Genomic DNA, 15,960 nt, shown 5'->3' with positions numbered 1-15,960 from the left:
TTTGTGTACTGTAGTACAATTTAGTGACAATAGTTTGACATGACTACTTGTACATTACAGTGTTCAGTGAATAGTGTAGCTGAGCTCACGGTCGAGCGCGCGGCTTGCGAAGCGCCGCCGACGCCGGTGGTCTGCGCGTTCGCTGCCCATCAATGTCCTCCACTATTCTTACATTTCTTCACTCTCCAGATCTTAAGAATCAATGAAAAGTATTCATTGTATCCTCGTTATCCGAGTCTCAATCGAGTGCATTCTACCGGACTGCTTCACTCATTGAGATTGCTAGACACAGCGACGTCACTCCTTTGTTGCATATTGTTAGCATTGTCCATTTAGATTTAGATACGTTTATAATACTCGCAAAGAAACTGCTCCTTTTTAAAGAAATCCTTTTAGATGATTTTCATCTTATTTTAGCCGGAGAATTTTAGCGATCTTGTACTAACAAAAATTAAATGCATACGTCTCAGCTCAGCCCATGTGCTTACAGTATGATTTTTCTTTATTACCTCCTATTAGAATTTTCCTAAAACACTGACAAGTAACTTTCATCTACCGTCTATTAGATGTTGATAAATAATGGAATTCACTGTGGATAAATACTTTGTTGATTTGAATACTAGACATTAATTAGTGTACTGTTTGTGTTGTATTACCAATGGGGGAGGACAAAATGCTTCGAACAAAGGCGTTAGCGTGGTGCGCACGCGCCACTTGAGCCTCGTTAGCGTCCCACTTCTCAATGGACTAAAACAATACGTTACCATTACGCTAATTGCGCACACAAGCCGTTTTGTACCAGCCTGATGGCCTGCGCTTGCGAGTCATTAACTATGTATATCGACGTCTCTTGTTTAAACAGTTCCACGTAAGTTTTTACTATTGATAGGTAGGTCACCTATAATTTAAAACTTCCTACAAGTCGTTAGAGTCATCACCAGTTAATGCGCTTATACCAACGCCATTGGTGTTCAACCAAGCCTTGACGAAATCTTTGCCTCAAATATGTTGTAGCGGCAAAAGATGTCGAAACAGAAACTATTTTTTGGCAGCCTACAAAACCGCAACCTTTACCGATCCAAGTGTCGCAAAAAAAGATTCGACCTATAGCACAAAAAATAGCAATCAAGTCAGTATAATATAAAATTAAATCAACGTATAGGCACACTCACACACATGTCAATTTGCAACGTTTAAGTAGTCTATTAATTGGTGTTGAAGCAACAATAGTCACATTGAGAGGAGGAACGAAAGCAACACACGCCAACGTGACGGCAATTAAGAACCGGCGCAGGAGTTTAACGGCTAATGTGTCTATTAACAAATGTATTTGTCGTGTTGAAGCGCGCTCGTAAATTCCGAACAAGCGAGCAGTTGGCTCGTGTCGCCGTTAAACATATATCAGTCAGTTGTTAAATATCCAAACATGATTGTTTTTCTTTAAGTTTCAAGTAGTAAATAGCTGTGATTAATCCTTTTAATCTGATGTTTGAGAATCTTAGTTCGTGATGGCATTAGGTCCTCTCGTATTGAAATAAAATATTGTCCACAGATGAAAAGCGGAAAATCTTAACGAACTGAATATTTCACCTTTACCAATTATGTGCCTAATTTGCTTTTGAGCTATAAATATCGATCGCTAAAAAAGTGCGTTACTAAACTAATTATGTATTAAAATGTATTTCCAAATAACTTGGACGAAGTGAAAGGGGTAGGGCTATTGTCAGCGAAAATATGTTGTATATTCACGTATGACAGCTACTTTCTTATGTTTTCAGTTCAAATCATATAGCAACACGTTTTTAAGCTATTTACTTGTAAAGAATAGTAGAAAATTGGGTAACTCAGCTGGATAACTTGTTATTTAATAAATATTGTTTTAATTTGTTAAGAAATAGATAGATAGATATACTTTATTAGGTACACCAATTTTACATTTTTGATCTTAATCTAGTTAAGGTAGGTGACATAATGGGCGGTCTTATCGCTAAGAGCGATCTCTTCCAGACAACCTTAGGATGGATTGCGACGAAACGAGAAGGAAAAGATTATACGGTAGGCAGGAAATAGGTATACATAAAAAGTCCAAAATGCTTCCAATTTCAGATTTCCTATAGTTACAAATTGCAAAAATGTCCGTTTAACGCATCCATTTAAATTAGGAAAATCAGGTTCGAGCAGATGTTTAGTCGAAAGAAATGTTGTCTGAGAGATGTTAAATAAGTAGTGCCTGCTAAGAATGTATTAAAATAACATTCTTAGTTTGCATCATCTGTCTCCGAGAGCAATATATCAGGAGCACAGACGGGCCGGCCTCGCCACCCGCGCCGCCACGCGCCCTCCGAGACAGCTCTACGAGACTAATAACTTAACCCCCTTTTGTTTTTCTATACAAAGCTCTCAGTTTATTTATGAGATCTACCGATTATGCTCTGACACGCGTCTCGGCCTAATCGCTCTCAACTAAACAAAATCTCTCAAATATCTCAATCCTTTTGTTAGATAAACAAAATTGAGTAAACGCAAGGACTGACGAGTTTATTTTCATTCTATTATGAATATTAGTAGGATAGTATTTAGTGTAGGTATTGAGAAATCTGTGCACTTTCAGCCGATTAATATACTAGGGGAGATACATGCTCAATTAGACTACATCTTTTTCATTACTTTCTCCGATTACTCCATCTCGTAGTGAACCGATTTTTGTCTTATACATACAAGTACCCCTTGGATGGTATCCTAGACATATAACACATATATTTTTTTAATACACACATACTTAAATGTAGGTACCTATTTAATAAAAAATCATAACATTGTGCATAATTTTTTGTCCACCGTGAGGCTACGCCGTAGCATTTGATTACGAATTTTACAGAATGACTAGTTAGCAATGATATCGCCTATCTATAATAATTGTAGAAACATTTGACCCAAATATTTGTGTACGATACGAGTAATAAAATATTAAAATGGTTATTCAATATACCTTTACCTGCTATTTAGGTACTTTCTTACGCACTCCTCCATTTTGCGTTGATAAACTAACTATAGTTCGGCCATTCAGAGAATGCGTTCCTGACACGTCGCGATTGAACTGACGACGTAACTACATTCATTGATTATTGATATAATAATGTTGTTTTAATGCTCCTCAATTGTTAAAACGGTAAACAACCAGCAAAAATATTTTTATCGTAACTGCAACGCCATTGCAAAGTTACGTCGTCAGTTCAATCGCGACGTGTCAGGAACGCATTCTCTGAATGGCCGAACTATAAGGAAATTCAAATCAATTATTTTATTTTATACGAGCTTCTGCCAGCGACTTCGTCCGCGTTAAATTCGGACTTTGTGTAAAGAGAGGAAATAATAAACATAATATTACTTTTTTAAAATTAGTGTGCTAGAGGGTGTTATAAACGTAATAGTAGACAAATATAATCAGAAAGCTCCAAATTGCTAAGCTATCGAAAGTTACACGTGTTATTATGAGCCAACCATAAAAGATAGACATAATATGCTGTTGTGGTATATTTCTTACATAATTTTAAGGAGAACATTTCCGTCATACATGGTTTCTGTGTAGCTTTAACCGTTAAGGCTGCACACGCGACGGAAGCTTAAAAAATGGAATAACTTCTCCCGTTTTCCCAACGTTTCCCTTCATTGCTCTGCTCCTTTTGATTGTAGCGTGATGAAAAGTATCCTATAACCTGCCCAGGAGTCTGAAGAATAATTGTATCAAGTTTCATTAAAATCCGTCAAGTAGTTTTTGTTTCCATAACGAACATACAGACAGACAGACAAAAATTTTACTGATTGCATTTTTGGCATCAGTATCGATCACTTATAACCCCCCGATAGTTATTTTGGAAATATATTGAACGTACAGAATTGACCTCTCTAGAGATTTATTATATAGTATAGATTTTGTGATTTTAATTTCCCTGTTAGTATAGTAGGATTCTACGCACTAAAAACATATAAATAAGTAGGTATAAAGCTAATGAAAATTGCATATAGTATTGCAGAAGGAACGTATACAAATATGATGCAAAAATATAATAATCACACGATAGATGGACAGCGTACTATGAAATTTAATAATTTAAACGCTTTCCAACTAAAATATTTAATTTTATCACCCTCGTAGTCGCATCGCATGAAGTAATGAGATGCTTCGAGTTTGATTTGAAGAGGCATTCATTGAATTGTTAAAAATATTATGTCCTTTGACGTCGAACAGCGCACCAGTGTCGCATTGCTTGTCATTTAAATATGCAATACAATGTAGGGTGACGCATCACGAGTGCCAGAAGGACCGTTGTCATTGTCTAGTCAAAACAAAGCTCACAGCTTCACTTGAATTCTACTGATATTTTTGAATATTCACTGTCGAAATATTATTATTCAGTCTCTCTGGACATACCTAAGTATGTTCGTAGGTGTTACTTCTCAGATAGTTGCTGTATCAAGCTGCCGTTTGGGGCATCTAATGTGAGCACCGGTTAAATATAAAATTATAACTTATTTGCCTATGTAACTATTTTAAAGTCTCAGTCATAACGATAATAATTAAGTAACATAGCCAATACAGGTTCATCTCAACAGGTTCATGTGAACTATTTATTATACCTAAGAATACATGTGGAAAGCAATAAAATATTTATATTGAGTTTTGAGCTAGTATTAAGCGATTGGCGGTGAAGTGAATCCCCTGCTTTTTTTAACTTCCATGAAATGAGTTCAAATATTTTACACTAGCTTCTGCCCGCGACTTCGTACGCGGATCCTGTCCCTTATGCCAGCGACTACGGGGTAAGCAAAATCAAAGATCTGAATCGTCTGATATTGAATTTTAAGGGCCCGTTGACTTGAAAACAACGGAATACGCATAGCCATTAGAAATGTTCCATATATTTAATTTTTGTACTTTAACGGCAAAAGCACAGCAGACTAAACAAAACGCTGAGAACTGAACCGCAATAGACGTGACCATAGGGATAAAAGTAGTGATTCTAATTATTCCGCATTTAAGTTGTGTGTGGCAAAAATATTACACGTATTATTACGTAAAAAAACATTAAATGTTACTGAGATGACAAAGTCGTGATGACTTAGTGGAAGTCGTGGTGGTTTAGTGGGTAGAGAACCAATCTCTCAAGTATGAGCGTGCGTCTTTGATTCCAGGTCTGGCAAGTACCTGCCAATGCAACTTTTCTAAGTTCGTATGTACTTTCTACGTATATTTTGGATACCAATGACCGTTATTTGGAGGGGATGTTAAACTGTAGGTTCTGGCTGTCATTGAACATTCTTGGCAGTCGTTATGGGTAGTCAGAAGCCAGTAAGTCTGAGCAGTTTTACCGAGGGGTGTTGGGTTGAGCGGTTAACCGGGTTGTGGAGGTCAAATAGGCAGTCGCTCCTTTTAAAACACTGGTACTCAGTTGCATCGTGACTGGAAGTCGACCCTAACTTAATTGGGACAAAGGCAAATTGAGATAATAACGACAATAATAATGAGATATAAGCATCGCAAGACATCTGAGGCTGATGACGGGGAGTAGCGACCCCGCGGGGCATATATACTGAGTTCTCAAGGGAGAGTATACTGTCCCCCATCTCCGGCCGGTCGGAGTGAACCATGACGGGGGTAGGTCTCACGTCTCTGGCTTGGCTTGACCATCCAGAGTGGAGTCGCTTGAGCAGGGTTAGTAGCCCTGCTCGGAGGATAGGTGCCTCGTGGTAAGTGACCCACAGGGAGCGCGTAATCTGCGTTTAAAATCCGCCGAGGTATCCTCACACTTCAGCCGCTCATGTTCCTGTTGCCCTTTTGTTGCTATTCAGTGACAGATTCCCGGGGGCCCAGTAAGTGAGCTGGCGAGTCTCCACCTGCCATTTTTACATGTATCTAATACATTGTCATCGGCAGGTGCCATAGTTCCCGTAGTTTCCCCATTCCTAGTCCATTAGCATCCCATCACAATAGCCCAAGTAGTATTCATCCACAGTTAGCAATGGTATAGCACAGATTGTCTTTTTTTTAACGACGTTCACCGGGGATTGTCCTTGGGTTCATTTCTATAGTGTATAAAGGGATAATTGTCGGTTTTGTGTCACCATTTCATTAAAGTTGTCTCAAAAGGGCTTCAGCGTGTTGGCTTTGGCCTCACGTTGGCTCCCAAAAATTCGGAACTCTGTAGTCCCGAGGTCTGGAAGAGACATACAAAATAATAATGAGATATATATAACGCAACAAAGTCGGAGAGTGGGGGCTCGTGACGCCACGTTTAGGTATGTAAAATTTGTACTAAGCAGTGACTTAACACAAAATTCAAGCGTGTTATATCTTCGTTATTATTTGTTTGTGAGAAGGAGAAAAGAAAAAATACGTGTCCATTATTTTAGGGTTATCTAAAAGACGGACTAATTACTTTTTTTGATTCACCATACCTATTTCATAACATTCATTTCTATACATTTAAAGTGTAGTATTGCTCCTGAAGTTCCACATCAGGTGTTCCAGATCTTCGATGTTTATACGTCAAAAGAGAGAGTGCTTATCAGATTGAACCACTTTTGCTAAAACGTCATATATTTATAAGCTATAGTCTAGCTGGGCTCCTGGGTTTCCACATCAGGTGTTTTACATCTACAATTTTTATAAGTCAACAGAGAGTGCTTATCAGATTGAACAACTTTTGCTAAAACGTCATACCTCTATATGCTATAGTCTAGCTGGGCCCCTGGAGTTCCACATCAGGTGTTTTAGATCTTCAATTTGTATACGTCAATAGAAAGTGCTCATCAAATTGAACAACTTTTGCTAAAACGGCATACCTGTATATGGTACAGAGAAGCTGGGCTCTTGGGGTTCCACATCAGGTGTTCCAGATCTTCAAATTTATTATCTCAGCTGAAAATGCTCATCACATGAAACAATTTTTGCCATGACACCATTTTTGTATCTCTTATAGTTTTGTTGGTCTGTTGGTGTTCTGCATCAGGTATTCAAGTTTCGAAGATACATTATAGCCTATATGTTGACCAGGCTTAATACTGACACAACAAAGAAAAAATCATTGAAATCCGTTCAGTAGTTCGGAAGATTAGCGTGTACAAACAAACAGACATACAGACATACAGACAGATTTTTTTTTTTGGATTTGTGCTCCATTACTGTTTCTAAACCCCACCCAATTATTATTTTTTTAATATATTCAATGTACAGACACAGTTTTTTTACAGATTTATTATATGTATAGATAAACACTGCCCGATCACACGGAGAACCGCTATCGACCGTTACTGAAAACGGCAGTGCTCGTTCCCGTGATAGAATGTTTTACACGCGTTTGCCCAAAAGCATATAATATACCTAATACCTAGCAGCATATTTATCTCTGCCTTGCCTCTCGGGCTTTTGTTATTGTTTTGTCTAAGTTCATTACAATTTGTGGTTTGCAGTCATAAAACACCGCAACAGCGAAACTTTCTTAAGATGAAATTCTTTTTGTTAGTTACGTTGGAGATGTATGCGGGCCTTGAAGCGAAGAGTTTGCGGTTTTGGTCGATGCTCCGCCGTGGGGCCGCGGTTGTCGCTGTCGATGGCTACGTTCTCTTGCAATTTCGCGGTTTCTTTCTAAATATGCAGACATTTATTTTCTGCAGGCGAAAGCGGTTGTAAATCAAAAATCTCATTAGAGTGGTAACAGCTTTTATGGCATACTAGCTTATAAAAGTGTCAACGTTTTGCAGAAATGTAGGCCTATGTGTATAAATTCGAAGGGGTCAGTAATGTAGATTCACTTCTGAAACAGGATTGATGATTAGGTAAGTACCTAGGTATATTTCGGAATAAATATCAGCTGTAGGTATGCGATCAGAGATTCGCTCTTGCATCGGCTCGTTTCCATATTAGCCGCGGTGTCTAATTGACGATTTATAGTTAACAAGATACGCGTAAACGTGAAAACTTTTTGTCAACATTTACAATTATTTACTTGGTACAAAAATCTCAAAAACAATGAATTCCGTTTTCCAATATACTTTGTTTATTGTATTAAATGCCCCATAATAATCACAGAAGCGTTTCTTGACGATACGGTCAGAGTGTAACCCGACGCTTGTCGGTTAGTATCGAATCTTAACTACATATTTGATAGATTGGAGACCACACGTGTCGTGGTCGGGTGAAGTCAAGTCTCACAGCTATCACAGGCCGTGCGCATACGCACTCGATTGGAACAAGACGTGCAGTATTTTAGATCTAGTTTCTAGTATTACACATCAATAAGCAACAAATTAGATCCGTCTTTTTATTGCATTGGAATGCATATAAATTATCACATCGCTGAAGTCTCCATAAGATTAATGTTATCTTGCTGCGACTACAATACTACAAACATAGGATTAACTACTTAGTACCTACCTGCCAAAATATCAATACCTAGATACCTACAATAATAAATAATCCCAATTCCAATATCAGATAAGAAAGGTACCTAGGCAGGTATTTACTTAAAATATCGATATATTTAAAGAATTCTGAAAAGATGGAGCAGTATCTGCCATACTTAAATATCTGTAATATCTTGCAGCGGCTGACGTGAACGTATTTTATTTTTGTAGTAAATGAGCGTAACATAAGCTCATGAAATCGAGGTCGATCCAGTCGCGGTTACCACAGGAAACCGCAAACTATCCATCTAAATAACTACAGAGCAACCAGAGTTGCGCTGTGTTTTTTTATTCAGTTGAACAGCCAACTCAACATAACATAAAAGTTTTAACAATCAACTTAAACAAGGATTTGAAAGCTTTGAAGTAATCTTTTTATAGGAAAAAAAAGAATATAAACCTGGAATCAAGAAGTCTTGTTTTGTCCTTTGTATTTTAACAGTTATTTTTTTATCTGCAAAGTATTAGTAGAAGTGAGAGAAAGAAAATCAACCTATCTAAAACATCAAGCCTTATTCCATTTGACTAGATTCAGAAGTCTTAAAACGTTTTTAGGTAATTAGGGTTTAATCAGTCAGAAACTATACTTTTTCCGAACTTAAACTTTAACTCCCTGAAAGCTAATCCATATTCATATTATTTATTTACATTCCACAAGTTTGTCAAGGTGTTACAATACCAAGGCTTACAGCTAAGTGCATTTGTGGACCCTGTTAGGGCACAGCAACATTGGGCATTTAATTACATAAAAAAATAAGATTGACTTAATTGAATTAGTTACTAAAAATACTTGATCGTTTAGACTTCTGAATTTAGTCAATTGGAATAAGGCAATAAAGGTTTTGATCAACTTAAGATTTAACATCCAACCGCTTGCAAGGAAGGTTTTGTAGGTACATACTTAGAAGCATTTGGGACGGTGACCTTATGCTTCCAGCTTTTTGATTCTTGTAAGAATAGTGTTTTTAGGAGTACCTAAGTAAAAAGAGTAGATGCTTTTATTTGGCACCCGGTTCCGTTCGTTCTGTATTTCTTAATGTAGGTATTTATCAACCATCTCAATTGATTTAACGGTTCTTTTTAATTTAGGTTCATCCGCTTCTTAGCAATGAGTACCTAGATAGGTTTGGTAAACTAGCAATTTAATAGTCCAAGTTCTTGAAGTCCTGATTGATAGCCGAGACAGTTGCATCTATGATTATTTGAGGACTTTTATTATCAATGAACTCGCTTCACAGCTAGCGCGACGGGAATTTTGCTACGCCGAAGAATGAGTCGCGCTTTCGCCATCTATGTTTCGTTAGCGGTACTATTCCAACGTAGAAGGTGAGTGTTATGTCACATCCAGACGTTCATAGTAACTTTTTTATTTGATTTATTATTTATTTACACTTGATATGCATATACATGTTCAATAAAATTATTTTTATATTATGAAGCTTTAAAATTGGGCAACCAAATATATATTGATTCGACTAAACATAACCGTATCTCTCAACTGAAAGTTACGGTTACTTGAGGTTGCCATTCTAAAACGTCAGTTGACTGTCATGACTGAGTGTCATGCGTGTCTGTCACTCACGACACTCACTCGAGTCACTCGAATCAAAACACCAATAGTGTTCTTGAAAATTATAAATCTATGAAATCGCTTTTATTGTATTACTTGGATGGAGGTGTAAAATATTGAACAATTGACGGAATACATACATTAAAAAGTTGTGTTAAAATATAAATGAAATTGTAGACATTTCATTTGAGAATAATGGAAAAATATACTGTGCCTAATATTCCTACCACTGAACAAGTATTGGAAGATATATTTGATGTTGAAATTGTACAGCAACAAGATCATCCTATAAAAGTTACGGAAGGTAATGAAATCTTGCTCAGTGCACATTCTTGTTACAAAAACTTTAAGCAGCTACAAGAGGATGTAATGAAACAAGACGGTCTAAATTCAAAACTTGACGAACTAAACCATAAGTTGGTAGAAAACATAGCTAACATGAAAAAACAAACTTAGATTAACATTTTATTTAACAAAATATTATCATTACTACTGTAAGTTTAACAAAATTATGCTTAGTACTCAATAAATTATGTAAATCACTTGTCTTTTTCATTATTATTTACAACTGAAGTCAAAGAAATTACTTTGGGTTTTTCTTTATACTGGATAATAAAAATAACATACAACAAAAATACTTAGTACTAGTATTGCTTAGTTATGGTTTAGCCTTCATAAGGCTTACTCATTCAGTACTTAATAGAAGTATTGACATGGAATGACAACATCAATGTCGTAATGGGTTTAATGTAGAAGTCCATATATGTGTATAAAAACTCATTTAATTATACTTCCAAGCTTAACTAAATCTTCTTCTGTAACTATTCCTAAATGGAATAAACAGACTAGAGCTGCACCTTGTTCAGCAAATTTCTTGTTTTTCTCCCAAAAGGAGGATGTGTACTTTTTTCCATTGAATGTAATAATGGTGCGAAACAACTTTTCCACTTGCTGGGTCTCATACACTGGCAGTTTCTGTCCATTCTTTCCTGCCCATGCATGAAGTCTGGATTTAGGCAAGTTAAGGTCATTAAAGTTAGCTCGAACAAAACATACCTAAAACAAGAACAACAAGACATTATAATAGGTACAAAACAAGTCATGAAAAACATCAATTTCATTGAGAATGATTCCTTACTTTCATTTCAATAACATCAGTAAGAGCAGTATCAATTGATTTCATCTTCTTTTGAGGTGGCTCTAGATCATGTGGACACACTTGCCACCGTCCTTGTATACCCCTCTTCTGGTAGCTTGATTGCTTTTCTTGGCAGTACTCACCCAAATCCCAAATGGAACTAAAAATATAAAGAATGGTTATAATAGAAACACATAGTCTTGATATCATGATGAATAAATTATGCAAACACCCACCATATTTGTTCTAGTGTTTGACAATCTAAAAATTGTCTTCCTCTTGGTGTATCTTGCAATTCTCTTAGAATATTTTGTATACAATACTTAGTGTTGGAAGGTGAATTATCAAAGTCAACAGCAAGCTTGAGATATTCTTTAATGACAGTATCCATTGGTAGCAATCCCTCTTTCCTGAAAATGGAACAGTTCCATTCAGCAGCTCTTGCAATCATGACACTAGAACATCCTGTCATTTCCTTGAATTTGTATATGTCAGTATGCTTTTCAATTTCTTTAGAACCCCCACTGAAATAATTAAACAGTTTGAGTCATTACAATGTATATCAATAATTTATTGTAAAGCTGTTGTTTTAAGCTTTACAAAACAAGACATACTTGGCTATAACTGGAATAGATATCCTTTCAGCAATATACTTTATAATGTCTGTATGTACTGCATGTTGTGGCCGCTCGTCCTTAGTCCTGCCATGTATCCCAATAGCTTTAATGCCTGAACTCACCAGTTTTTCTACAAGCTTCAAAGTTTCTTCAGGTGTTTGGAGTATCCTTATTTTACAAGTAACAGGTATAGATAAGTTCTCAACTAAAGTAGCTAGAATATTATGGGCTTTTTCTGGTTGTCCTAGAAGGGCAACGCCCATACCTCCCTTTATGGAGAATTCTTTTGGACATCCCATATTTATGTCTATAGCGGCCACATCCTTTTCCCTAAAATAGATAATAATTATTGTAATAGCAATAACATAACCCAAACAGGCAATACATGATATTGCTACCACTACTCTTACACTAGTTTAGCTACTTTTAAAGCTCTTTCTGCACTGCATGTTCCCAGCTGTAGTATAACTTTATCTTTTTCTTCATCACATGTCCGAAAGACAATTGTTCCATCAGTTTGATCAACGAAATCCACAGTGTTTAATATTTCTGAAATTAAAGAGTTATTGCCTGATAACTTAGTCTGCCTGTGATTATTCAACTATGCGCGTAGTTCTTGTACCTACCATTGTATTGACGTTTGGATCTTAAAAACTTCCAATCAATTAATTCTTCGGTATAAACCAAATCAGCACCGTATCGTAGAGCCAAGAGACGCATGGGTAACGTTCCTATGCGCACCATAGGCGCTAATATTAATTTATTTTCATAAGATATCATTGTAAGATAATGTTATAAACTTTCAACGATAGATAAAACTTGTTTTGTAGCTTCAATGTCGCATGGAAACCAATAATTAACTACAGACTAATAAAGTGACAAAGTGGCATGTTTTCTACAGAATCCAGTTCTAATTAATATTAGTATTTATCCATAAAACGACTGCGAATGAACAACAACACACTGCGCCGTACAAGCGTACACATGTGTGGCATGGATGGTGGGTGGATGGCTGACAATGACAATTGTTAATATGACATGACGTTGATACTGATTACATAGGCAGTCAGTGTGCAAAATCTCAAAATCTTTGCGCTATCTTCAGTATTAGCATTGCACAAAACCCAAAACCCAAATTGTTTAGTTAATATTAAACCTATGCGGTCAATTAATTTATACAAACCGTAATAAAACGCAATTTAATTGATCGTCTCAAGATAGCCTAATCAAATCCTCTATGGTCAAACGAATGTCTATGCCATTAATTGCCATTTTTGTTGAGACAATGTCAATGTCAACATGCTGTCTTCTGTTTGTCAAGCAAGTGTCATGCTCACTTTCAGTTGTTTGCCAGAACCGTGTTTTTGTGTTATTTTGTGAGATTGAAACAGGTCTGGTTTTTGTATTCACTCAAAAATAAAATCTCATTGAAATTAGGAACATTATTATAGTAAATTAATTAACGCTATCTCACATTTATGCTTCTGAATATTATTTCTTATGAATAAGAACAAGAATGTTTGTTGCAGTTCAAATATTCAGACATGAAGCCAACAGTAGCTGCTGATGAAATGTTTCCTGAAGGTGTTGGACCTTACATGGATTTAGAAGAAGTGAGTGTTAAAACACCTACTCACCATCTTTTCTATCCACAGCAGTTAGACTTCCAGTCTAACCACAGCTATATAGGTACCAGTATTTTACAAGGAGCGACTGCCTATCTGATCTCAACCCGGTTACCCAGTACACGGCCAGTCAGTGGGTTGTCTTAGGCACCCCTAGTTCTTGATTATTATCACCCAATTTACTTATCTTTTTCAGGCTGGTGGTCCCTCTAATCTCCTAATGGACTTGGCTGCTAATGAAAAGGCTGTACATTCAGATTTCTTCAATGGTTGGTTTTCATTCATATTTTTTTGGCGTGTTTCGTTCCAAGCTTAACCTCTTGTATGCCAGGTGGCACAGATCCACACAAGACAATTGATTTTCTATTTTTATTTAATTAGCGGCATAGAATCAGTTAAAAATAAATGAATCATCTCATCCTCCCCATATCTCATCTTTATTCAGCATTGGCACGTGTGCGTTCGCGCAGCGGAATGTTGTTGAATTTAAAGATTTTAATTATGCAGATAATTAGTGTAAGACTTTCTATAATTGTGTATGGTAAATAAAAAATTGTGTATGCAGCCATTGTGGAGAAATTCACCAAAAACTGATTCCGCTGGGCGAACGTTGTCCTGGCAGAACTTTTTTTTATCCATATACTTTAGAAGAAAAGAGATGTGTCCAAAAATTAGTGTGTATTTGTGCATAATTATTTATGTATGAATAAAATCAGTGCATGCATAAACTTCGGAGAAATTCAAGTTTCCGCTACGCAAACGTTTGGTCATTAGCTAGTTTTCATATAAAGCGCTTACATAGAGAGCTGTAGATTTTTACATACGTTGTTTTGAATTTGTTTAAAAAACATTTAGAAAAAAACGTGGGGTTTAAAAGATAAAAATATAAACCTAAAATACACCATCTTACACTAATTATCTGCATAATTAAAATCTTTAAATTCAACAACATTCCGCTGCGTGAACGCACACCATTGGCACTGCAATGAGTTCATTTATGATCCTCTATCTGGCATCATCTTACTAGAGACATTATTCCCAGCCATATTGTCTTTCACAAAACAATCATCTTGCTGTTCCTGCAGTTTTATCCGTAACTTGAACTAGCCAGATGAAATATCAAGTACCAAGAAAAATAATAGCTCTTACTATCTCAGAAGTCGATGTTAGAGGCTACAATGTACTGCTTTTATAAAGCGCTGGGTCCAATAGTCAACTTGAGTTTTCAGTGGTCCATACAAGTGTTGTTATCCCAAATTATTTTTGCCATATTAAGGTAGAATTTGTGAAAGTCACCATGTGATAATGGAATAATAATAATAATAAAGCCCCGCAGGGCATCTGAGGCGGATGACGGGGAGTAGCGACCCCGCGGGGCTATATATCCGAGTGCTCCAGGGAGAGTATACTGTCCCCCATCTACGGCCTGCCGGAGTGAAGCATGACGGGGGATAGGTCTCCCGCCTCTTGGCTTGCCTTCATCGGCCGGTCAGAGTGGAGTCGCTAGAGCAGGGTTAGCAGCCCACTCGGAGGGTAGGTGCCTCGTGGTAAGTGGCGAGTGGGCCGGTGATGCTGGACCCACAGGGAGCGCGTGATCTGCGTTTAAAGTCCGCCGAGGTATCCTCACCCTTCTCAGCCGCTCACGTCCCTGTTGCCCTCTTGTTGCGATTTAGCGACTGATTCCCGGGGGCCCAGTAAGTGAGTTGGCGAGTCTCCACCTGCCATTTTTACGTGTATTTATTACATTGTTATCGGCAGGTGCCATAGTTCCCGTAGTTTCCCCATTCCTAGTCCACTAGCATCTCATCACAATAGCCCAAGTAGTTTTCATCCATAGTTAGCAATAGTTTAGCACAGAACCGGGGATTGTCCTTGGGTACATTTCTATAGTGTATACAGGGATAATCGTCGGTTTTGTGTCACCATTTCATTAAAGTTGTCTCAAAAGGGCTTCAGCGTGTTGGCTTCGGCCCCACGTTCACCTCCCAAAAATCCGGGACTCTATAGTCCCGAGGTCTGGTAGAGACATACAAGATAATAATAATTTATGTTTCAGATTTTGAAGACTTGTTTGATGACGACGATTTGAAGTGAAAAGTGATAATAATTTTTAATGTAAATTAATTCTCTTAATTAAATTATAAGATAATATTTTATTGACCTTTATTTCACTTATCATTAAAACAATTCCATACAAAATAATCTTCAACAATCAAAATTAGAAACATTTTCCTTTGAACAAATTAGAAACTTGTTGGTGTAGAAAGCCTAGAATGCCTACTCAGACATAGTTGTGTTATAGCAATCTTCTGGATCATATAACTGGAATCGTCCAATGTGTGAATTTCATACCTCCCCACTCAGAGACATTTAATGGTTACTTAAGCCATTCCTTAAGTGCTTATTACATTTGACTAAATTCAGTCGTCTAATTAGGTTTCTAAATGATTTAATGAAACCTACCTTCCTAAATGCGATTACATTTGACTGAATTTAGTAACTGAATCATTTAGATGACTGAATTTAGTCAAGTGTAATAAGCCCTTT

General features: G+C 36.9%; 2 protein-coding genes across 2 annotated transcripts; one reads left to right on the top strand and one right to left on the bottom strand.

The window, feature by feature from the left end:
• Nucleotides 1-10,795: 10,795 nt before the first annotated feature.
• On the bottom strand, nucleotides 10,796-12,796 carry LOC124645801 (tRNA-dihydrouridine(20) synthase [NAD(P)+]-like). The gene is made up of 6 exons (XM_047185701.1): nucleotides 12,415-12,796; nucleotides 12,199-12,337; nucleotides 11,786-12,118; nucleotides 11,408-11,695; nucleotides 11,172-11,331; nucleotides 10,796-11,089 (listed from the first exon to the last, which is right to left on the bottom strand). The coding sequence occupies exons 1-6, from the start codon at nucleotides 12,566-12,568 to the stop codon at nucleotides 10,811-10,813; spliced, it is 1,353 nt and encodes a 450-aa protein (XP_047041657.1). The 5' UTR covers nucleotides 12,569-12,796; the 3' UTR covers nucleotides 10,796-10,810.
• Nucleotides 12,797-13,065: 269 nt separating this feature from the next.
• On the top strand, nucleotides 13,066-15,564 carry LOC124645804 (COP9 signalosome complex subunit 9). Its single transcript, XM_047185705.1, has 4 exons — nucleotides 13,066-13,179; nucleotides 13,318-13,401; nucleotides 13,610-13,682; nucleotides 15,470-15,564. Exons 2-4 carry the CDS (start codon nucleotides 13,333-13,335, stop codon nucleotides 15,505-15,507), a joined length of 180 nt encoding a protein of 59 aa, XP_047041661.1. The 5' UTR covers nucleotides 13,066-13,179; nucleotides 13,318-13,332; the 3' UTR covers nucleotides 15,508-15,564.
• Nucleotides 15,565-15,960: the final 396 nt, after the last annotated feature.

This window comes from Helicoverpa zea, chromosome 3, assembly GCF_022581195.2.
Source record: "Helicoverpa zea isolate HzStark_Cry1AcR chromosome 3, ilHelZeax1.1, whole genome shotgun sequence".
NCBI lineage: Eukaryota > Metazoa > Arthropoda > Insecta > Lepidoptera > Noctuidae > Helicoverpa > Helicoverpa zea.
Note: the sequence above shows the minus strand (reverse complement) of the source record. Positions and strands in the feature narration are given on the sequence as shown.

Coding starts and splice junctions, on each gene's coding strand:
- LOC124645801 (XM_047185701.1), bottom strand. CDS start 12,568: ATGATATCTTATGAAAATAAATTAATATTAGCGCCTATGGTGCGCATA. Junction 12,119..12,198: donor TTAAAAGTAGCTAAACTAGT/GTAAGAGTAGTG, acceptor TATCTATTTTAG/GGAAAAGGATGTGGCCGCTA. Junction 11,332..11,407: donor CAAACACTAGAACAAATATG/GTGGGTGTTTGC, acceptor TTATATTTTTAG/TTCCATTTGGGATTTGGGTG.
- LOC124645804 (XM_047185705.1), top strand. CDS start 13,333: ATGAAGCCAACAGTAGCTGCTGATGAAATGTTTCCTGAAGGTGTTGGA. Junction 13,402..13,609: donor CTTACATGGATTTAGAAGAA/GTGAGTGTTAAA, acceptor TATCTTTTTCAG/GCTGGTGGTCCCTCTAATCT. Junction 13,683..15,469: donor ACATTCAGATTTCTTCAATG/GTTGGTTTTCAT, acceptor TTTATGTTTCAG/ATTTTGAAGACTTGTTTGAT.